General features: G+C 47.9%; 1 protein-coding gene across 2 annotated transcripts in view; it reads right to left on the bottom strand.

Moving 5' to 3' along the window:
* Nucleotides 1-228: 228 nt before the first annotated feature.
* LTF (lactotransferrin) overlaps nt 229-22857 on the bottom strand; it is a 29487-nt gene continuing 6858 nt past the window's right edge. The window contains exons 3-17 of one of the 2 annotated variants that reach the window (XM_037730949.1): nt 20887-20995; nt 20411-20593; nt 19900-20047; nt 18914-18969; nt 17635-17813; nt 16996-17170; nt 15708-15862; nt 14080-14179; nt 13240-13293; nt 12099-12254; nt 10257-10398; nt 5434-5501; nt 3482-3666; nt 2122-2311; nt 229-452 (exon numbers count right to left, since the gene is read on the bottom strand). In XM_037730949.1, the coding sequence (XP_037586877.1) occupies nt 418-452; nt 2122-2311; nt 3482-3666; nt 5434-5501; nt 10257-10398; nt 12099-12254; nt 13240-13293; nt 14080-14179; nt 15708-15862; nt 16996-17170; nt 17635-17813; nt 18914-18969; nt 19900-20047; nt 20411-20593; nt 20887-20995 (1935 nt within the window). In that variant the 3' untranslated portion in view covers nt 229-417. The remainder of the gene's footprint in view (nt 453-2121; nt 2312-3481; nt 3667-5433; nt 5502-10256; nt 10399-12098; nt 12255-13239; nt 13294-14079; nt 14180-15707; nt 15863-16995; nt 17171-17634; nt 17814-18913; nt 18970-19899; nt 20048-20410; nt 20594-20886; nt 20996-22857) is intronic. The other variant, XM_017521704.1, reaches the window with a different exon arrangement.

The following is a 22857-nucleotide window of genomic DNA, read 5'->3' as shown; positions in this document are numbered from 1 at the left end:
CATGCATGTGCACTGAGACAACTATGTGAATAACCAACCCGATCCGCTTGGAAAACAATTGCTTGGCCTGACCTTAAATTCCAGACCTTTGGGCATCATGTCCAAGACTGCAAGAAAGAGGAGGCACTGGGACCTGAAAAACTCAGAAGGGAAGGTCCAACTGTACACGTATTTTGTCAGACACGTGATTTCAGTATAAAATTCTAGAAAAGATGAATAACGCTTTACAAGGGGAGACTATCAACACTATTTCTCATTTTATTTCTTGCTAAGACGACAGCAGGGAACTGTGAGCAGATGGTTGGGCCATCCCCACCCTCAGCCGGGGAGGCCAGGCCCCAGCACACCCGGAGAGAAGGGCTGAGAGCAGCGAATGGCTGAGGCTTCCTAGGGGAGGCTGGGCCGTCTTCTGGGGTTTTACTTCCTCAGGAACGCGCAGGCTTCCAGGAGGGCTGTGGGACACAACGGAGCAAGAGATTCAGAAACTGATTTCTTTTCTTAAAATCAATAAACCAGTTTTTTAAATCAATAAATCCAAGAGGACACTAAGAATTTTCTCTGCCCTTCTCCCATCACTGTGAGTCAGCGCTTGCCACACTCACATTCCTCTCTCTCAGTCCTAACACAGCGCTCAAGGGAGCCAGAGTCCAGCCCTCAGCAGCCGGGTGTTTCCCTGCTCTGGCCTGAGGGACACAACCTCCTTACACTTCTCTCTCATTGAATCGCCCGTCACATTCTCAAATTCACAAGATACTGGTGGTGGTCCTCTAGCTTCTCCTGGAATGTGAATCTGTTTGCAATTATGTTCACCTGCAGATTCGCTCACTCGTCCACAAATCCTTATTGAGCACCTGCTTTGTGGGAGTTGCTGTGCTAAGTGCTGGGGACACAGCATGGATAGACAGGCCTGCCCTCAAGAAGCATGTGGCCTATGCAGTCCTGAGCTGGCTGCTCACAAGAAGAGCCCTGTAGCCATACTTCTCAGACGGTGGTCCTGACCTGTATCGCAGTGACCTGAGTTGTTGGTCAGCACAGAAAAAGGTTTCTCAACCTTGGCATGATTGACATTTGGAGGCTGATACTTCTTTGTCGCAGGGGGCTGGCTGTGCTTTGTTTAGCAGCATCCCTGGCCTCTACCTATTTGGTACCAGCAGCACCCTCTATGTTGTAAGAATCAAAAATGCTGCTTGGCATTGCCAAATATCAGCTCAGGGGCAAAACTACCTCTCATTGAAAACCACCAATAAAGATATTCCTGGCCCTGCCCCTATCCCTGGACCAATAGCATCCCCAATCTCTGCCTCTGGGTGAGGTTCCAGGAATAGGAATCTGGATGAGCAGCACACAGGGAGCTGTGCACACTGAAATCCCAGAGTCATCTCTGGGAGCCTTACAACACTCTGTGATGGCTTCTAAATACTTTTAAAGGATTACATTAGTATCAATATATTTCCCTGGCTAACATGTTTTCCTACACTTGAATTTTTTTGAGATTTTGTTTTCTCTGTAGTTGGCATCTATGGTAACTGTCTAGAATCAGATTTTGTCTTTTGTCACCTAGGCTGCAGCGCAGTGGTGCAATCATGGCTCACTGCAGCCTCAACCTTCTGGGCTCAGGCAATCCTCCTATTTCAGCCTCCCAAGCAGCTGGGACTACAAGTGCTTGACACCACAGTGGCTAATTTTTTAAATTATTTTTGTAGAGACAGGGTCTCCCTGTGTTGGCCAAGCTGATCTCAAACTCCTGGGCTCAAGCCATCCTCTCGCCTCTCCTTCCCAAAGTGCTGGGATAACAGGTGTGAGCTCTCACACCTGGTCGGTTTTGTCATTTCTCAATGCATATACATATATACACCTTTCATTTTACCAAATAAAATGGATTATCAGTTCCCAAAGATTTTGACAGTGCAGTCACTATCAGTACTACGAAAATTAAAAAAAAATATTACATACTGCTTTATTTTATTCTCTAATTCTTTTATCAATGAGATTATAATTTCCTGAACTACACAGAGATATTTATCTTTCCTTAACATTTTATACCCATGTTCATTCCTGGAATGCTATTTGGCCCACAAACCTTGACCTTCACCCGTGGTGGTTTTTTGGGGGTCTACTTACGGGTGGTTGAGCACTTTTTCAGATTGTTAATGGCTGTGACATACTGTGGTCCCAAATATTTTTCATATGTTGTTTTGCCATGGAGTCTGGCCAGACACTCAGTATTGTCATTGAACAGAAGGTTTTTGGTTTCAGACTGGAATAAGCAAAACTTGCCCGGGCAATCAGATCCATTTGTCCCAAATTTAGCCTGTGACAAAAGGGCAGACAATGAGTAGCTAAGGAAAAGAGGAATTTATGGGTTAAAGGAGGCTAAAGGGTATTTTTTTTTTCATCCAACAAGAGCCCTGGGAAAACCATGGAACACAAGGAGCTGAGTTCTGGAGTCATTTCACCTCCTTAGTGGACTCCCCCACCCCACACTCCTGGTGCCAGGCCCTCTCCCGGGCAGCACCCAGGCTTCACGCCACTCTGGTCCTACCTCCTGCCATCTGCCACCTTTCCTTCCTTCTTAACCTGTGATCTTTTTCCATAAAACTTCTTACGGGTGACAAGGTGACAACTGAGGGGTTTTGAGACCTGCCCTCACACATAGATTGCTTAGGACATTCTAATATGCAGCTGTTCTAGAGAGGCAGACTGCTGGGAAAACACAGGCTCTGCCACTAACCAGCTCAGTGTGCAGGCAGTCACCCTGCCTCCCTCACATAGCTCCTGCTCTGTCCAGGGCTCCCACATGGGGAGACGGAGCCCAAGCCCGTCAGTCACGGTGGCTCTCACCAGCACCAGTGCGTGTGCACAGTAAGGGCTCCATGAAGGCCAGTTATGGTAGCCAGTCTTATTATTCCAGGGTTGTTTTCTTTAAAAGCACACATAGAGAGGCGTGATGTTATCAGATAAAAATAGGAGTTCTGATAGAGAATCCCAGATTTTAATAAAATTCTGGGATTGCCTTCAAATCACATTTAGATAGCCCCACTTCTATAGAGCAAGTTCTGGGTTTGTTGTTTTCAAGGCCTGGCCTAGAACATTGTTTAGTTAGCCCAGGTTCAGGAAACGTCGCCAGAATAAAGCGCTCTACAAAGGCGTGTGGGAGGAAGGCTCAGTGGCTCCCTCATTAGCCAGGACAACAGCAGGAGGGGAAAAGACAGCCTCTGAGCCCTGCCATGAGTGCAGCAAGGCCAGGGCACAGAGACCCAGCAGAACTGGAGTGAGTCCCAGAAAGCCCGGAGTCAAAAGCCTCTGGTGTTCTTGTTGGCACCCTGGGCAACCCCACAGCATGAAGCCAATACCATCACCATGAGCTTCAAGCAAAAGGACTAGAGAGGCTTGAGTGGGCTGGTGCACCTAGCTCTGCCATATCCCCACCTAACGAGAGCCCACACAGCTAAGAAAGCACTAGAGGCCCTGTGGTCCATACCTGTTGCTGGAACAGCACCTCTTTCAGGCGTTCCACCTTATCCATCCGAGACACCACAGCATGATTTGGGGCCATGGCAAGATGGCAGCTCTTAGCCTCCGTCACAGCCTTCCGGGTGCCATCGAGGCACAGCAGCTCAAAGTTCTCCAGCTTCAAATCCTTAGCCCACGCTTCAGTGCCCTTTCCTGGGGAGAAAAAGAAGGTGGCATCAGCCATGGCTGCCCCACTTAGCCAAGAAGTCTTTTCTGGTTGAGTGTGGCCATCCCACCGACCTCTCAAATGCACACATTGGGGTTGCGATGATGTGAGGGAAACAGAATGAGCTTTGTCCTACACAAGCTGCACAAACTTCAGATGTACCAAATATTAGTGCTGTGTCCACGCAATGGAATGTTATTCAGCAATAAAAGGGAGTGAAGTTCTGGTACATGCTGCAACACGCATGAACCTCGAAAATGAAGCCAATGAGACACACCAGTCACAAAAGATCACATAATAGGCTGGGCATGGTGGCTCATGCCTGCAATCCCAGCACTTTGGAAGACCAAGGTGGGAGAATCACTTGAAGCCAAGAGTTCAAGTGATTGAACAAGAAGAGCAACACAACAAGACCCCATTTCAAAAAACCCACCACATACTATATGATCCCATTTATATCAAGTGTCCAGAACGGGCCAACCTATGGAGACAGAAAGTGGACTGATGGTCGCCAGGGCTGAAGGAGGATGGGGCAATGACTGGTAATAGGTGCCAGGGTTTCTTTATGGGAGGCTGCAAGTGTTCTAGAGTTGGATCGTGTTGACGGCTGTACAATTCTGTGAATGTACTGGAGATCACTGAATTGTACACTTTGCATGGGAGGATTTTATATTATATGAATTCTATCTCAATAAAGCTGTTACAAGTGCTTTTTCTTTTTAAAGGAGAAAAGCCTCCACCTATGCTATATTTTTCAGTGAGTTCCAGAAAAAGAATTTACATTCAAGGAGAAATTGTTTTCTCTTCCCTTTCATATTCAGATGCTATTAGTGTAACCAGGGAAAAGATAGGAACTTTTACAGGTTTATCAAATATATATAGCCAATTCTAACAAAATACAGTTGTAAAGTACCAGAGAAAGCTAAAATTAATTAATCTAGCTGGGATTCCTCTATTTGATACTGAAATAATCTCAAATTCACACATCTGGTTTTAATCTCCATCCCAGGAGACACTAGAAGGGGCAGAAGCAGAAGGGAGAAGTGGTTGTGACATGGAGGGAGGGAGGGAGGCCAAAAGTGAAGCCAGTTCTTTCTCCGGGAACAACATGGCAAGTCGCCTGCTAAGACTGAGGGGTGGGGATGCTGAGGTGGGGTTAAGGAGACAGATGCAGGTTGGAAGGTAGCAAATGGCTGAGGACCAGAGACAGAGTGATTGTTCAAACATTGGCTGGAAGATGATCTTCCATCATCTGCAACTGCCAGTAATTTTGTTCCCACTAACTTCCAAGGAGTCTCCAGACCAAGGCTCACATGGGGATAAATGAAGGTCTCTACTTCATTTTTCATAAATGGAAACTTCCTTTGTATATGTTCACCCAGTTTTGTAGCATCATCTACAGTTTCCAATACGCATGCATGATCAATTGCGGGCAGACAGTGTGTTTCCGTGGTTGACTAGACAAAGCCAGGGAGACATTTGCTACTGAGCATGGCTAGTTTCTGTATGTCTATAAGTGTGTGTGTGTGTGTGTGTGTGTGTGTGTGTGTGTGGTGTATGAATTTGGTTTCAAAATCAATATGACGCCTACAGATGTTCTCATGTTGTCTATTGACATAAAGAATTTTGGAGTTCTTTTAATTAAAAATCTGGAAAATGTTATAATACCTTCCCAATTGCAAATCTCAACACTAAAATGTGTTGTGATGCCAAAGACTCTGCTTTGAAGGAGAAAGGGAAACGCCTTCACCTACCATCGGTGTTCTGCAAGACAGTGGTATCTCTCACGAAAGCAACATCCCCAGCATTCTCAGCCAGGCACCTAAAATGTTCCAGAAAATACGCACATAATTAGAGAATAGAAACTAGGACTCTAGTAAATATTTGTAATATTCATTCCAAAAACGGAAATACAGAAGTAAACATCTAAAAGACAACTATTTCTAGGAAGTTACAGTTTACAACGGCACATGGAACACATGTGTACCTGCCCCCCTTTTAAAGCCCTACGAAAAAGACATTACTGGGGTTCTTACAAGCCATAAACTCATAAAAGAGGGTGAGAGAAGATACTAATGATGATGTTTGGAAGTTAGAGAGCAAATGAATGAGCAGTCGTTGACCTAACAGAGCAAAGAAAGCCGTAATGGCAGCTGGATGCGGGGCAAGCTCAGAAGAAAGTGGATGTACACTGTGGGGCTCCAGAAAGGCTCAGCAATGAGAGGTCTAGGCACCATTACAAGTGGCTGGGAACAGGAAGACTGGGAAGGGCCTCCATAAGATGCAGTTTAGGCTCCCTCATATCCCATGCAGCTGGAGATTACTCCTCCCTCACCCTGGCTAAAGGGTGAAGGTTTGTTTGCTAGAGAGGTTGAGCCTGAACAGCTCTATGGGCTAGAGAATCAGATATGGTTGATGGTAGAGATGCAACACTGGAAACAGGGTGGAGTGAAAAATCTCTCCTGGGAGGTTCCTGACAACCCCTTTCCCCCACTCAGCTTTCAGACGGCTGGATGTCAAGGCTATACCTCCCAGGAAGCAGGCAGAAAGTTTCCTTCTCTTGGAAATCTGATGAACTCAAAATAAAATACTTATAGATTCCCATATTTGGATGCTGACACAAACCAATTGCTCTATGGTAAGGTCTAGTGCTCACCAAGACTTGGCAACTGACACAGAGCTAACAGTCAGCTCTGGTGCTTCATAGTTTTTTTTTTTTTTTTCTTTTCCTTGTAATGCTTCACTCTTAAATATGGACAAGCAACCAGATATCCTTAGATATTTGAAGAAAGACCATAAAAAATGGAGACCAAAAATTACACCCAGAGGATACAGAGACAATGTGGAAAAGAGAATAAAACAAAGAAAAACTGTAATTAATATTGTTAAAGAGAATAAAAGAAGGTGCAGCATTATGAAATAAGAACAAAAAGCTCTTAAAAAGAAAATACAGGCTGAGTGTGGTAGCTCACATCTGTAATCTCAACACTTTGGGAGGCTTAGGCAGGAGGATCAGGCTTAGGCTTGAGGCCAGGAGTTCAAGACCAGCCTGAGCAACATAGAGATATCCCAGCTCTAAAGAAAAGATTTAAAAATTAGCCAGGCATGGTGATGCATGCTTGTGGTCCTGACTACTTGGGAAGCTAAGGTGGGAGGCTTGCTTAAACCTGGGAGGTTGAGGCTACAATGAGCCGTGATCATGCCACTACACTCCAGTCTGGGTGATAGCGCAAGACCCTGCCAAAAGAAAAAAGAAAAGAAGAAAATAAAAGAGAGGCGAGGAAAGGGGAGAGGAGGGGAGAGAGGGGAGGGAAAGAAAAGAGAGGAGAAGAAGGGAGGGCAGGGGAGGGGAGAGGAGAGGGAAGTTCAAGAAGAGTTCTTAGAAAACAGAAAATTCTTAAAATGACATAAGATTAGAAGAATTCTTAAAATGACATAAAAAATTCTTAAAATGACATAAGGCTGAGCAAATATCCCAGAAACTAGAAGATAAGAGCAGATAACAAAGAAGAAACAAGGAAATTAGATGATAATGAAGGAAAGTTCATAATTAAAAAATTAAGCTTTAAAGAGAAATCAGAAAAAATAGAAGAATGAAAATCATCTAAGAAATAACAAAGTAAAATTTTCCAGAACTGAATGACTTGGGTTTCCAGATGAGAAGAGCCCACAAAGTGCCCAATCAATGGATTAGGAGAAGACTCACACAAGGAAATATCACTGTAAAGTTTCAGAACACTGGAAGTTAAAAAATACCTCAAAAATTTTCAAGAAAGAAAATCATATACAAGGAATCAGGAATCAAAATCTGTACCAGATTTCTCAACATCTCTAGAAATTAAAAGACAATTGACTGATACTCTTAATTTTTTGAATTTATCATTCACCTTTTTGTGTTCTATGCTACATTCTGGATAATTTTTTCATATATCTTTCACCTTCACTAATTCTCTTTTCAGCTGTATATAATGTGCTAAGCTGGTCAATTGAATAGTTAATTTCAATTGCTGTAATTTTTTTCCTTCCTGAAAGTTCCCCATTTATTCATTTTTTAAAATACTAACATTTTAAAATGTTGAATTTTGCTTTGGCAGCTTTTTAAAATGTGTTTAGTTAATAATATCATAATTACTTTTTACTGTGTACTACTCATTGTCATTTAAAAATAAGTAGTTTCGAGCCATCTTTGAGAACTAAAGATGCTATCTTCCAGGGCGGTTTCTAATGGTATCATCAGTCTGGTACCACTTTAACAAATACTTAGGAGTTGAGAATTTCTGGACCATCCTAGGACATGTTTAAATTGCAAATCTGTGCAAGAATTGGTTCATGGCTTCAATTTCTCAGGGATGGTGTTGCTTGCTCTTCTCCTAAACACACGGGCAACTTGAAGCCTCCGGGAAGTGGACACAGAAGTTACTTCTGGTAATTTCACTCTTATCTTAGAGTATGGGTGACCTCTTGGGATCAAGTCTATTGAAACAGATAAGTGACCTCAGGACAAAGTGGCTCTATTTAGCTCTCTGAATTCCTATTCTCATTAATCTTAGTCTGATAATTCCTTAATTTTTTTCAGTTATCCAATGCCTTTAAAAACATGTTATTTGAATTCATGTGTGTATATGTACTCAATCCAACATTTTTGCTGGTTTGTAGGGAAGAGTTGGTCAAAATAACCTAGCACTACCATTTTCCAGATACAGAAATCCTGCCAGAAGTCCTAAGGGGAATGTTTTCCAACCTAGACTTAGTTATCCAGCCAAAAGGTAAATCATTTCAAAAGCAGGATAAAGATACCTCAGCCCTGCATTACCCAAAGAATAGCAGCTCCCTTTCACTCTTGCTCTCGAAGCTGCTGGAGGGTGCTAAAGACATGTGATCCAGGAAACAGGAAATCTAACATGAATTAAGACAAAGGGAAGCCCCAGAATAATGGTCAACGGGACCCCCAGGACCACAGATTTGCAGGCAGCCTACAGGGCAACCAATCCTAACTGCAGCAGGAAGATGGACGCCTTCCGGAGCAGTATTTCCAAGTAATTATAAATTGCGATAGCACCCAGTGTGTGTGTGTGTGTGTGTGTGTGTGTGTGTGTGTGTGTGTGTGTGTTGTTAGGAGATTTATATTACTAGCAGAGAGTTTTGGGATGAGGTAGTTATTTTTAAGTGCAAAAAATTAAGCAAATAAGAAAAGACATGAACTCCAGAGTAAACAAAGCGTTTGTACAATAAGGGAAATACAATATGAGAATTATGCTTATACAGTCATAAGTACTGAATATGACATTAGTGCCTTGGGTGCTGAAGAGAGTTGAAGTTGCAGTTGTGGGGTGGAAGAGGTGCCGGGGGCAGTATGAGAGGCTAGATCTTCTTCTATAGCACAGAGTCAGCAGAAAGTTAAAAATTAAGAACCAGCATTATAAGGATGATAGAAATAAAGGCATAAGATTCTGGTTTCAGCTTATAATGAAATTTCTCCAATTTAGATTCGAGATATAATTTAAACAAAAGACAAGGAAATTTCTTCTGGTATAAGTAGGAATATTAAAATGTAGGTGTTTCCAATGAACAAATACCTTGCTGCGGGTCTAAAAAAAAAAAAAAAAAAAAGAAGAAGAAGAAGAAGAAGAAAAAACAGGAGCACGTGATTCCTTTGTGTACTTATGAGACATGTGTTCAGTATTTCTGAATAAAATCACACTTTTTCCATTTGCAAACCCATAGTCCCTTAAAGATATTTTTATGCATTCACAAAACTTTTTTTTTTGTTTTGAGTTTTTTTAATGAGTCACTCAGAGTATAGCAAAAGCCACTTTTATGTCATTCTGTCACTGGAACAAAGCTGTTGAATTTATATTAAAAAATTTAAAGACCATGTAGTTTGGCCACTGTCACCCTCAGACACATGACGCCATCTGGTGGTGAAATGTACTCGTGGCACATGGAGGAAAAGGAATAGGGGAAATTCCTCTCTGTACCCTTCACGCTGGTAAATGGTGCCCCTGAAAAGCGACGCCCAGATGAAGGCACTGTAAAACGTGGGGTGTGGGGACAAATCACTAAGTGGTTATAATTTATGAATTCTGGAAACTTGTGTTTTGGCTTATTTTTCACTTTGTTACTGGAGAATAACACTGCAATGCTACTATCTCTTTGCCATTTCTAAGGCCAAAGTCAGAATAAAGTGGAAACATAAGACATAATGGTGACCTAGGTGAGAAGAGAGGGGGTGGCTATGGGAAAGAGAATTCTTCCCCATACATGGAACTGTATAAAGCATTTAGGATCCCACACTCTACCCATTTGATTTTCAGGACGAGGGTATTGAGGTCTACCGCTATTGATCGTGGCTCAAAGCCACAGGGAGAAGCACTGTGGAGCTGAGGTCAGGCAGCCCTGGTGTCAGCCTCCACTCTCTGGGGTGGTGGATGTGGTGGGGAGAGCCCTCACTGGGGCCAGCCATGAGCTGACCCGACTCTGCTGTGACAGGTCACACCTGGCCCCTTAGAACGTCAGTGCTGACATGATGAGGGATGAGGTGAGGCCCCATTCTGATGGAGCTCAGGCCCAGACTCACCGGAAAGCCCCATCATAGCCGTAGTATCTCTCATTGCCGTTGGGCACGCACTTATTCTCACCCCGCTCATTGCCAATACACAGAGCACAGAGATTAGATTCCGGGTCAGACCCAGGGGCACAGCTTTGACTGAAGTATTCATCTGGAGAGAAGGAACACAGGGAGTCAGCTCTTCCGACTGGAGTCAACACAAGCAGCCTTCACCTAACAGCTGACGCAGGTTGTTTCATTTCATTAGACTTCCCAGGACAGCAATCGAGACAGAACACACTCACCATCATAAAGTGACATGTTGTCACCAACACAGGTCCCACCAGAAAAGCTTCATTCAGACTGTAGGCACTGATGGCACCCAACTAGGCTGGGGATGAGAACCGTGACTATGCAGAGGGTCCCGTCATCACAGCCTCGAGCCGGGGACTCAGCTGATGACTGTGACAGCCCGTGCAGCAGAGCCTGAGAGTTGCCTAGTCCAGGATCTGACTCTGTTTTTATCAGTAATGGAAACCTGCTTTGTATCTGGGTGCCTGGCCTTTTGGTATAAAGACTAAACTTATCAGATTTCCTGGGGCTCATATGTTCATATGGGTAGCTGTTGGCCAGTGAAATATCAGCAGAAGTGTTGGGTGCCAGCTTCTCAGAAACATCCTTAAAAGACAGTTGGCACACGCCTTTTGCCCCCGTTTCTCCTTCTCTTTCTTCATCCTGCACATGGAATGCAGAAGCAGGGACTGGACTTCCAGATGCAACGTGGGCCATGAGGTAACCCTGGGCACGGAAGCCACACAAACGGTAGAGTAGCCAGATGTTTAAAGCCCAGGTTCCAGACACCATATTGTCTTCATACCTGCCACAGGCAGCCACCTCTGGACTTCACTTACGTGACACAGAAATTAACTTCTCTCTTGTTTAAGCCTCTACTATTTCAGGAGTTTTCTGTTCCTTGCAGCTGAACCTAATCTGAATTAACCTGTTGTGTGATTTAACCCAAGAAAGAATAAACAAAGGTGACAAGAAAGCTCAGCCCCACTGAGCATTATCACCCATTATCAGATTCTCACAACCCCTGCTGCTGGAAGAACCACACTATGTGTCAACCTCTCGAAAACCTGGGGGTGCCCACCCCAGCCTGGCAGTTTCTCTACAGCTGAGCGGCTACCATGGAGCTGGTAAGGAGCAGAGCCACATGAAAGCCTGCCCCAGCCAGGATCAAAAACCCATACAGTGGAGCCCCCGCTCTTGGAGATGCCCATACAAGAGGAGGGCCACGTTGAGGATGCGCTATGCACCACAGCACTGGGCCCACGGCGGGCAGGGCACGGCTTAGGCTGGCGAAGATGGGTGTAGGGTGTGGTGAGGACAGAAAACTTCAGAAGCAGGTAGAGCCAGATCCTTGAGGTCTTATTGAGGCTCCTTTGCAGTGTGGAGTAAGCAGTCAGTTTCGCTTAGTAACAGGGGTCACCTTTTACCAGGCAGGCAGATGCCTTTCCCCAAGCTGGGAAGCCAGGGCTTAAGAGGAATCTAGGTCTGGAGCGCCAAGAGGTATAAAAAACATTTGTACATCTTGGAACTTGCATTTATTCTTAGGGTGCAGAGAAATAGGCAGATATCCCATCTTTAATGTTGGGGTAGGGTGAGTGGGACATGGGAAGTGCTGTGCAGGGAAACCCCTAGAGTACCCACGACTCCAGGGGCAGCCACAGTGAGAACTTGCTTATGCTAGAAGAGACCTGCAGGCCACAATCAGCCTGCAAATGCCCTCCCTCCCTTCCCTAAGGCTTCACAGCACAATGTGCCTAGCCCCCACGGTGGCCCACCCACCGCACCCTCAGGACTCCTTACCAAATTTGCAGGAGCCTGTCTGGTTGAAGAGCAAGCCTATGGGGATGTTCCAGCCTGCAGTCCTGCCCACGGCGGTGTGGCAGGACTTTTTGCCTTTCAGAGAGTTCCAGGTAAGTCCAGCATCAGATGTCCTAACCACCGCCACAGCAAGATATCCTGGCGCAACAGACGGCAGAAGAAGAAGTCTTAACCTCCAGGAGGCCTAGCATATGGATTCCAGTGCAGCTGTCTGCAGCCCAGGCCAAAACAGGCCACGAAGCAACAGCAGGCCATGATTCCCGCAAATAACTGGCCTTTTTAGGTAGACTGAGAAAGCATAAGCTGCCGCCTTATGTTAAGGTGAGATTGATCTGAGCTATGAAATAAAACAGTAAAAAAAGCTGACCCTTTAAGTGATTAGAGGGGACTGTCTTCAACCAGCCACACAGTGTCCCTGAGTTACAAACCAGCAATGCATCTTTCAGTGTAAGCTACGAAAGCAACAAACACTAAACAGCAAGAGTGACCCTAACAGTGCGTAAATCACCAGCCCGTGTGCATCAGGCCAGAGTGCCAACATGCAGCCGACTGACTGCTGTGTGGGTGCGGGCAGCGTGTCTCCAGGGACTGTCCTGAGCTGAGTCTGAACCAGCCCTGCACTGGTTGAACTCGACATGGTTGCCATTGTCCTCCTGAGAGGCTGCATCTGACAGACACCCACCAAGGGCAAGTCTCTTCCGAAACTCAGCAGGCACCAGCACTGGTGGACAGGGGGAGTGGTGCACAGAGCACTGGATTTGACACGAGGGACCCTGGGTCAAGACCAGGATCTACTACAGTATTACCTGTGGCTGTGAGTGAGATCCTGGGCACTCGGGGACTCTCAGTGCCACTGTTTCCTCATCCCCATAAAATAGGAAGCAGCACCCCCCTATTCCACATGACCAGGACACAATGAGGGACTATATGGATGTTCTTTACCAAGTGTGAAGATCTATATAAACATTAATTAGAGCTATTCCTCTGTGAAATATCTGCACCCTTAAAAGTACCTATAGCTTCTGAGGTTGTAACTCTTTCTGTTTGTTTATAGCTCCTGCCACTTCCTCTTCCAGCAACAAGAACTTCTCCTTGACCTGGAAAGTGGCTAATGCCAACTCACCTTCCACAGGTCTATCCTCACATTTAAGATCAGGGTCATTGCGTTCTGGGGACTCTGAAAGAATAAAGACAAGGAAGACATCATTACCCATTCAGAGGTAGTGAGAAGTCACAAGCTCTTAAATCTCCATGATGTAGAATCAAATCCAAAGAGACCGTCCCAGCAGTTCCATGCGGGAGATGCATCTATACGTTCACCAAAAGACATGGCACAGAGATTCACAGCAGGACGATTCACAACAGCCACCAACTGGAAACTGCGCAAATGCCCATCCACACTCAAACGCCTGAATAACCACAGTAGACTCACACAGCAGAACACTACACACCGACGAGGCTGAACAGTCTACAGCTACACACTCAGGTGGATGAAAAGCATAACGATCAAAAGCACGTGCTGTCAACTCCTTTAACATAAAGTTGAAAACACAGGCAAACTGATCTGCGCCCTGAGAAGTCAGGAGAGAGGCTTCCCTTGCAGGAGCAAGAGGGCAGGTGACAAAGGACACAGAGGGCTTCTGAAGCTTGCCATGTTTTATCAGGCCCGAGTGCATGCAGTGTATAGGTGTGAAATGTCAGGAGCTACACATTTACGTGCCCTTTTCTGTTTGTATGTTATACTGCACTAAGACTTTCTGAAAAATTAAGAAGATAAAACCAATCTGTCCATTGTTAGTTCTCAACACGATAGGCTCTGTGGGTAACATGGCCCCTTTCCTTTCTTCTTTCCCTGATTCTCCCTTTTGAATGTCCATCGTAATGTTTCACCGGCATTCGTCGAGTGGGATTACTCACTGCCCCACTCCCATGACCCAGAGGGAACAGGCCAGAGGATGCTGACCCCGCTTACTGTAGCTCTCCGCCAGGACAGGCACCAAACCACATTTGCCTGCAGTGTAGACAAATCCTCCATCCAAACTCATGGCATCAGCTTCTCCTTTCTGCAAAGACAGAGCAGATCTCCAGCACCGCACTGAGGCTGCATCCCGTCCTGCCTGTCTTTACAGCTCCCTGAGAGAATGGCTTTCTCTCAGGTGATCGGTGAAACAGCAGAAAGAGAGGGACTGTTGGAACTGAGCACCCAGAGGAAACGCCACGTGCACCACTAATTCTCTCCCAGCCCTGCCTGCTTTCTATGCTATCAATTCACAGGCTGCACCAACCCTCTCTCCTCTGGGCACAACCTTTTCTGTGCCCCTGGCACTTTGGGGACACCTTCCTGGATCAGTCTCACTCACCGAGGACACAGATGGGAACAGCTGGCCTCATCTAATCTAACTCATTAGCGCTCCACCCCAGGTGCTACCTAGAAGTTGTCCAACAAATGGGCTGAAGTCGTCATATTGGCCCACCACCAGAATGAACAAGTCCAGACTACAACACAGGACTGTGGACTCACCGGGAGTAGAAACTCCCTCTTTGACCTCGTAGTATTTTTTACAGCTATATTAAAAATAGAGATGTGGACAAGAATTCTCGAGAATGCTCCCCACAGGGTTATTGATAATAGCAATGTACGGGACAAAGAGGAAGGCGCCATGACTAAACTGAGCCACGTTCACATAAAAGGTATCCTGGAAGCAGGGTTAAAAAATGTTTTCGTCCGAGCGCAGTGGCTCATGCCTGTAATCCCAGCACTTTGGGAGGCCGAAGCAGGAAGACTGCTTGAGCCCAGGAGCTTGAGACAAGGCTGGGCAACAAAGGGAGACTCTGTCTCTACTTTGTTATTATTATTTATAATATTATTATTAAATAATATTTAATTTTATTAATATTAAATATTTAATAATTAATATTTAATATTATTATTAAATAATAATAATAACTACGCGGGCGGCGTGCTGGCGTGTGCCTGCAGCCCCAGCTACATGGGAGGTGAAGGTGGGAGGATGACTTGAGCCCAGGAGTGCCAGGCTGCAGTGAGCTGCAGTTGTACCACTGCACTCCAGCCTGGGTGACAGAGCAAGAATCTGTCTCTTTAAAAAAAAAAAAAATTAATGTTTTCCAAGAGTAAATATTCATGTGGAAGAATGTACATCATATGCTGCTTAGTGAAAAGGGCTTAATGACATAACTGAAACACTGGCTTATCGCTGCGTGCGTATCTGCAGACACGCACAGAAATACTGGAATGGAGAATTAGCCAGACTGTAACCCTGTCTGTCCCTCTGTGTGAGACCACAGGTGGTCTGGGGGTTTGTTGTCGTTCTGTTTTAACATTGTACCTTTACATATTTTCTAAATTCCTCACAATAATCCTGTGTTGTTCTTATAACCTGAGGAGTGGGAAACTCACAGTAAGCTGCTTTTTGAACCTAAAACTGTGTGTGGCCCTGAGCACACCTCTCCAGGCGTCCCTGCCTCTCCCGGGCCCCCCACGGCCTCTTTGACTGCTGACTTCATTTTAAGCAGATGCCCAGGCCCTGGGTCTTCCATGGGGCCGCCACCTGCCCGTGACGGAACCCCTACCAGCACCAGGGCGATGCAGTCCTCCGTGGTGGAGGCCAAGGAGCAGGTCACGCTGCCTTCGCTCAGGCTGCTCCATTGGCTACATTTGCGCTGCTCCTGATCGCCCACCGCACACCACACAACCCGCGCATTCCGGGCGGCCACCTCCTCCTTGCCTGCCAAAGGGAAGACAGCAGGTTGGTCAGGCGCCCCGAGCCTTGCCAGGTTGTCCACCCTTCCCATAGCTGGGGTCCTGACCAGACCCTCCCTGGGACAGGAGCTACAGTAGATGTGTGGACGTGTGGACGTGTGCATGTGTGGACATGTGCACGTGTGGACGTGCGGACATGTGGACGTGTGGACATGTGCCTGTGTGGACGTGTGGATGTGTGGACATGTGCACGTGTGGACGTGTGGACGTGTGGATGTGTGGACATGTGCACGTGTGGACGTGTGGACATGTGGATGTGTGCACATGTGGACGTGTGAATGTGTGGATGTGTGGACATGTGCATGTGTGGACGTGTGGATGTGTGGACATGTGCATGTGTGGACGTGTGGACGTGTGGATGTGTGCACATGTGGACGTGTGGATGTATGGAGCCATGCCCTCTCCTCCTCCAGTCTCACCTCCAAACCCCTTCTTCAGGCCCACGGAGCTCCCTGTGTTTCCCATTTCTGTTCCTTTGGAGAAGTTCCCTGGCTTCTAATCCATCCATCAATCTTTAGTGTAAGGAGGTGCCTATTGTCTCTGACTCTGAGGATAAAAGCTCCATGACCCAGAGACCAGTGACAGCCCCAAGAGTTGGCCTAGGGGACCTTGAGCCCAGCCCTGACTTCCCCTAAGGCCTGCAATCACCACCAGTAACTACAGTGCAGCATCTGGATTCCCCCAGATGCCACCCCCAGTCCCCCAGTAGAGGAGAAGCCATGGCTGAGGTCCCCCACCATGGTGTCCCCAACTAAGTTCAAGGCCTGGGCCTGGGAAGCGGGGTGTTCACCAGGCCTCCAGATTCATCCAGGAGGGGCCCTGGCTCTCTTTGTTCATGTTCATGTTTCTCACTTAATAGGAGGCAAATTGATATTTCTGCCGGGCCTGGGGAGCCTGATGGGCACTGATCAGGTGGCCAGGATATTCTTTAAGAGACACCTGACTTATTCCACAGAAGACACTCGCACCTGCATCAAACCTCCACGATGACCCCACAGTGGCTGGGAAATGGAGGAGTGACCACCACAAAGTGGGGCCACCTCCTGGGAAGTAAAAGACACCGCCAGGTGGCCCTCGGACCCTCCTGGGCTCACTCACTTTTCCTCAAGTTCTGGATGGCGGTGAAGTAGCCGGAGCCAAGGTACAGCCCAGAATCTATCCTCGCAGGGACCCTGGAAAACCCGATGGCGGAGTCCTTGAACAGCAGATCCTTCTCCTCTCTAGGGGAGCCAAAGAGACGGAACTCCGGTGACTTGTCCTTTCCAAACTTTTCCTAAGTAAGAAAAAATAGAATCATGGTGTCAATGGTAAATAGGGAAGAAACAACAACAAAAAAATGATGGTAAAGAAGAGTGTCTGAAACTGGGATTGTTCTGAGAGCAGGGGCCTCAGTTGAAACCCTCCAGCAGAGGGATTCGTGCCATTCCTGAGACGCAAGCTCAGCTATGGCTCATTCTCTGAAGAGCTGCTAGGCCCAAGCACCTTAGAACCCCGAGGAGACTGCATCAACGTCCCCCTGCTTCTGCTCCCGTCACACGATACTGTCAGTCGGTGTGGCAGGGGGGTTTCATTGCTGCTGCTGTCCAGAGTACAGGCTGGGCAAGCAGCCCAATGCTTTAGTGTGCTATCCTGCAGCAAGGCTAGGGACCTGTACAGTGGCAGAAGTCAGGGAAGTAAAGAAACTTGCCCTTTGCCCCCCAAATCCAAGCAAGTGGAGAGGGCTGCCAGTGAAGATACCTGAGACAGGCGGAGGAGCTCCCAGATGGCATCCTCCTTGCCATTCACACTTCGTGCCACAACGGCATGAGAAGGGACTCGGGCCAGGTGGCACTCCTCGAACTTGTCCACTGGCTTCCGAGTGTTGTCTGGGCAGAGCAGCTCATACTGGTCCCTTTCAGCCTGGCTTGGCAGGTCCTCTGCAGGGAAAGGGAAGTGGAAGAGAGCCTAGATGAGCCAACTCCAGGAGGAACTGCAAGCTATATGTGAGGTCTGTCTCTGTCTCGGGTGCTCCCGGGTGGATGTGGGGTCTGTCTCTGGTGGTCCCGGGTGGATGTGGGGTCTGTCTCTGGTGGTCCCGGGTGGATGTGGGGTCTGTCTCTGGTGATCCTGTGTGGATGTGGGGTCTGTCTCTGGTGGTCCTGGGTGGATGTGGGGTCTGTCTCTGGTGATCCTGGATGGATGTGGGGTCTGTCTCTGGTGCTCCCGGGTGTATGTGGGGTCTGTCTCTGGTGATCCTGGATGGATGTGGGGTCTGTCTCTGGTGGTCCTGTGTGATGCGAGGTCTGTCTCTGGTGGTCCTGTGTGGATGTGGGGTCTGTCCCTTTCTCTGGTGGTCCTGGGTGGAATATAGTGGCCCTGTCTCTATTGGTCTTGCATGGAATGTAGTGGGCTTGTGTCCACTGGTCCTGGGTGCAGTGTGTTCAGCCTATACACACCCAACAATTGTGCTTCAGTACAGGTCCAGGAGGGACACTGTCCAGCAGGAGTGAGGGAACACAGGTGAAGGTATCAGTCATGTGGTTGCATGTGGTAGAGGGAAGGAGAGCACAGCCTCCGTCCGTCATTGTCATGGTGGAGAAGTAGAATGTGGACGTATTTCACCGAACATTCCTCAGCTGTTAGGACTGCTGAGCTAGACATGTATACAGCAATACCAAGAAATCTTGAAAACAGAATGCTGAGCAGAAAACCTTAGGAGCAGCAGGGTTTCTAATGCTCAGTAAAACCTCTACAAACTCAGAACCCAGAAACACAAACCAGCACAATCCGTTCTGCACAAGCACATATATGTCTCAGAGGATGCACTGCCAAGCAGCTTGGCATGTGGGAGGAAAGAAAGGCAGTGGGCACGGGAGATTTAAAGAAATATGAAATATCATAAAATCGGAGCTGTGCCCTATAGGAATCTTGAAAATGGTCTGCGATGAACTGAGGAATCTAATTAGCTCAGAGGTCAGAGTCACGATCAAGTAAGATAAAAGGGGCCAGTACCCACAGCTCCTTCCCCTGCTCTTACCAAACACTGTGCTCTCCCTGATAAAAGCCACATCTCCAGCCCCATCTCTCAGACACCTGTGAGAAGAGAAAAAGTATCAGGGGTAGCCCCTCCCTGGCCCTTTCCTGGGGAACAGTGGCCCTGGCACTCAGCACCTGTGGGTTTGTGCTCCCTGGAGGGCAGAGCTCTGAGGCATTGGGGCATCCCAGCTGGAAAGGCAGGGCCCCTCCAGGTAGACTCTGAAGAAGGGCTCAGGGGCTGGCCAGAGGCCCCCATCTTCTGCTTTGAGGGCTAAGAGGACAGAACTTTTTTTTCTATATAAAAGGGAGTTTTGAAGCCCCCGCCCCAGAAGGTAAAGGCTTAGCATCCCTGGCCATGCGGCTCTCTCCTTCAGGACTGAGTGTTCAAGTGTGCCCTGGCCAGTGGGGCAGCACAGAGGCCTCCCTCTGCAAAAAATACCCGAGCGCCAGCGGGCAGAATGGAAAAGGGGAGAGTTCAGTCTCTGCATGAGGGCAGAGAGGGTGGGGGTGAGTCAGGCATTGCTCACTGTCCTTCAGCAGTGGGGAGAGGCCCAGGTGGGCAGAAGGACATCAGCCTGGACACTGAAGCCATCCTGCCCAACCAGGAGCCAGGACTGGACATCTCACAACAAGACACCTTCTATCCTGCTGTGGTTAGGGAGGGGGCAGAAATTAGTATGAGGAACCCAGGACAACAGGGGATCCAAGTTGGATTCTGGGTTCTCTGAGGTGACAGGGGGGCCCACAGCTGCAGTGACTGCCTATGGGGCTGGTGAGAGGTGGGGGTACAGGTGGGCCTGGAGGGCTGTGGGGGAACATGCACTGGGTGGGTCTGTGCACTCTTTGGACACACAGCAGTAGGAAAACCAGGCCTCCTCTCTGGTCCCTGCGAGCAGAATGGGGTCTGTGTGGCAATAGAGAAAAGGCCTCCAGGCCCGAGGCCACGGGACACTTGGCCACTGAAGAGAAGAGGACAGGGTCACTCACTTGAAGGCACCAGAGTAGCTGAAGTACGGTTCCTTGGAGGAGAAGGCACATTTGTTTGCCCCTGTCCCCACACACAGGTCACACAGGTTGGGGAACTGTTTTTTATCTGCACCAGGAACACAGCTGGCTGAGAAGAACCTGGCCACGGCTGTTAAACACAGAGAAATGGACCACAGAGTGTGAGCCAACCCTGGCCACAGCAGGTTACCCCCCCATCCCCACGCCCCAGCCTGAGCTCCCGTGGGCAGGGCCCCTTCCTCCACCCCTGCAGGAGAGCCTCTGTCGTGGGGCTGGGAGCTCGAGACACGCACCCCTGCTGAGAGCAGACTCAGCGGTGCCTCCCAAGGGCTGTGGGGGCAACGGATCCTGCCGGCAGGATGTTATAAGCCGGCCAGCCTCACCCACACCTTGATTCATCCCATGTGTCCACCTGCGTGATCTGAGTGGCCTGTGCTTACAGCTGGAGTGGAGGCCCCCACCTGAGGTCGCTCACTATCCCCAACCAGCTTACCTGCCTCAAGGTGCTCAGGTGGGCCCGACCAGTCCAAGAATGGACGAATCGTCCCTATAGGGACGTTCCACCCAGCCGTCCTGTTAAGGCCTGTGTGGCAGGACTTCAGACCTTGCAGTTGGTTCAGCTGAAAGCTGCCGCCCTTCTTCACCACAGCCACGGCGTAATAGTGGGTTCGTGGCTCTGCAAAGGGGCAGACGGAATTGAAAGCTCTTAGCCTAGATAAGAGGGACAAAATCAACCCGTCCTGTAAGTCTCTGCCGTGCTGTGGTCTCCTCGCAGCTCATGTGTGTCCTCCTCTCATGGGTCAGCGTCAGGAACAGCCTTCATCTGGCCCGGAGCCCAGCGACTCCATTCCCTGCACGTGTGATGTGACTGAGACTCCACCTCCACATGTCCCTCCACTCCCACTCCGCACAGCTCAGGTCTCAGGCCGGGGGGCCACCGTGGCTTCTGGGTCCCCAGGCAGAACTTACGCGCTTCGCTCCCGTAGACTTCTGCTGCTACCGGTCGCAGTAGGTAGGGGGCCTGGCCTGCCTCATATATCAAACCGCCATCGAGGGTCACAGCATCAGCCTTGTTTGTCTGAAGGAAAAGAGGCCGGGCCAGCTTCAGCAGAAAACTCCCCAAACCTAGCAAGAAGGACCTCAGGACCTCAGAAAGTCTCCGTGGCTGGTGGGGTCTTCAAAGAAGTCCGTTTTCCATCACATCCATTCACATCCTTTGAGTGATGGTGAGAGCCAAGGACCCTGTTTTGGGACAGTGAGCGCCAGCCCTCTGACTCCTGAGACCAGGGCCTGCCCTCTCTCTCCTCTGCCTGCCTGTGACACTCTCCTGATCACATCCTTCACAGTCAGCTAGATTTGAAGTTGTTTTTCTAGATGCTCTCTCCCCTATTTTTGCTCCAGATTCATTTCTTTTAAGTTCCGTTTTATCATCTAGAAAATATAGCTATTAAGAGATCCTAAAATTATTGTAAGAAGCCATGTTCCTCCACTCCAGCACATTGCTTCCCACATGATTACATGTTTCTTTGGTTTGCAATGTGGGATAGATCAGTGGTCCCCAACGTTTTGCCACCAGGGACCAGTTTCAGGGAAGATAATTTTTCCAAAGACAGATAGGGAATGGTTTCGGGATGGAACTGTTCCACCTCAGATCATCAGGCATTAGACTCTCATAATTAGACCCATGAGAGGAGGACACATGTGCGCTTTGAGAGACTGCGGCACAGCATTCCCCCTTCCCACTGGAGACTTATCAGGATGGGTTGATTTTGTCCCTCTTGTCCAGGCTGAGAGCTTTCAATTCCGTCTGCCCCTTTGCAGAGCCACGAGCCCACAATTATGCCGTCTAATGCTCCTCCTAGGGGCAGACAGACACAGTCCTGGGAGAGAGAGGCCATGGAGTAAGGACTCAACCACTGACTGAGGGAGTGATCACTGCACCCTCATAAGGAGCGCACAGCCTAGATCCCTCCCATGTGCAGTCCACCACAGGGTTCACACTCCTATGACAACCTAATGCTGCCGCTGATCTGACAGGAGGCAGCGCTCAGGCCGTAATGCTCACTGAACCACCACTCGCCGCCTGCCGTGAGCCCAGTTCCCGACAGGCCACTAACCAGCACCAGTCCGCGGCCAGGCGGTGGGGACCCCTGAGACAGATCAGATTTTGGCGACTGCTTATTCCTCTAAAGCTGCATACATTTTCTAACTTCTCCAGAGCCTTTATTAATTTTGTTGACAGCATAACGTTTTCTCATAATGTGGGTGTTCTATCGCGTATTGAATTATTTCTCCCAATGTCTAGCACTTGGTTTATTTCTAGCTATTGCCTGTGAAGACTGTGCTTTCATCAATATATTGTCCTCAGCGTTTTTCCTTGCGGCCACTTGTGTCCTTGGGTAGGCACCTGAGGGTGGAAGCCCCAAGATGAGGACCATGTTACTCCTTGTGACCCTGGCTGCCGCTGCCATTCTGCTTCCAGAAGATTTGTGATGCCAATTTAGGATGGCATTGACCATGAGGACCAGCCTCACTGTCCAATCACCAGCAGGGCAGGCTATCATTCTATTTGTTAACTGATATTACTACTGATATTACTAGAAAATTCAAGTACTAACAAACTGCTTAGGTCTGATTAGTAAGGGGAACATCTCACAAGTATTTTGTCTTAATTATGAATTCCTTCTTACCAGTTACCCTGTTCATATCATATTTCTTCTATGATTCTACATTTTTTTCCAATTTGAGTTATTCTTTTATAGAGTGTAAATAGGAATCATGTACCAGAGCTGGTGCATATACATTCATTCGGGTGCTTTCTAAATTTTTTTAAAAATTATTTTCTACGGGCTATGAATTACATTTTCTGTATTTTAGAATGTCTGTTTGTTTCATGATGTAGTTCGTTGTTTAAGAGATTTCTATTTCCTATATAGTTCT

This window comes from Cebus imitator, unplaced genomic scaffold, assembly GCF_001604975.1.
Source record: "Cebus imitator isolate Cc_AM_T3 unplaced genomic scaffold, Cebus_imitator-1.0 Scaffold0, whole genome shotgun sequence".
NCBI classification, from domain to species: domain Eukaryota; kingdom Metazoa; phylum Chordata; class Mammalia; order Primates; family Cebidae; genus Cebus; species Cebus imitator.
Note: the sequence above shows the minus strand (reverse complement) of the source record. Positions and strands in the feature narration are given on the sequence as shown.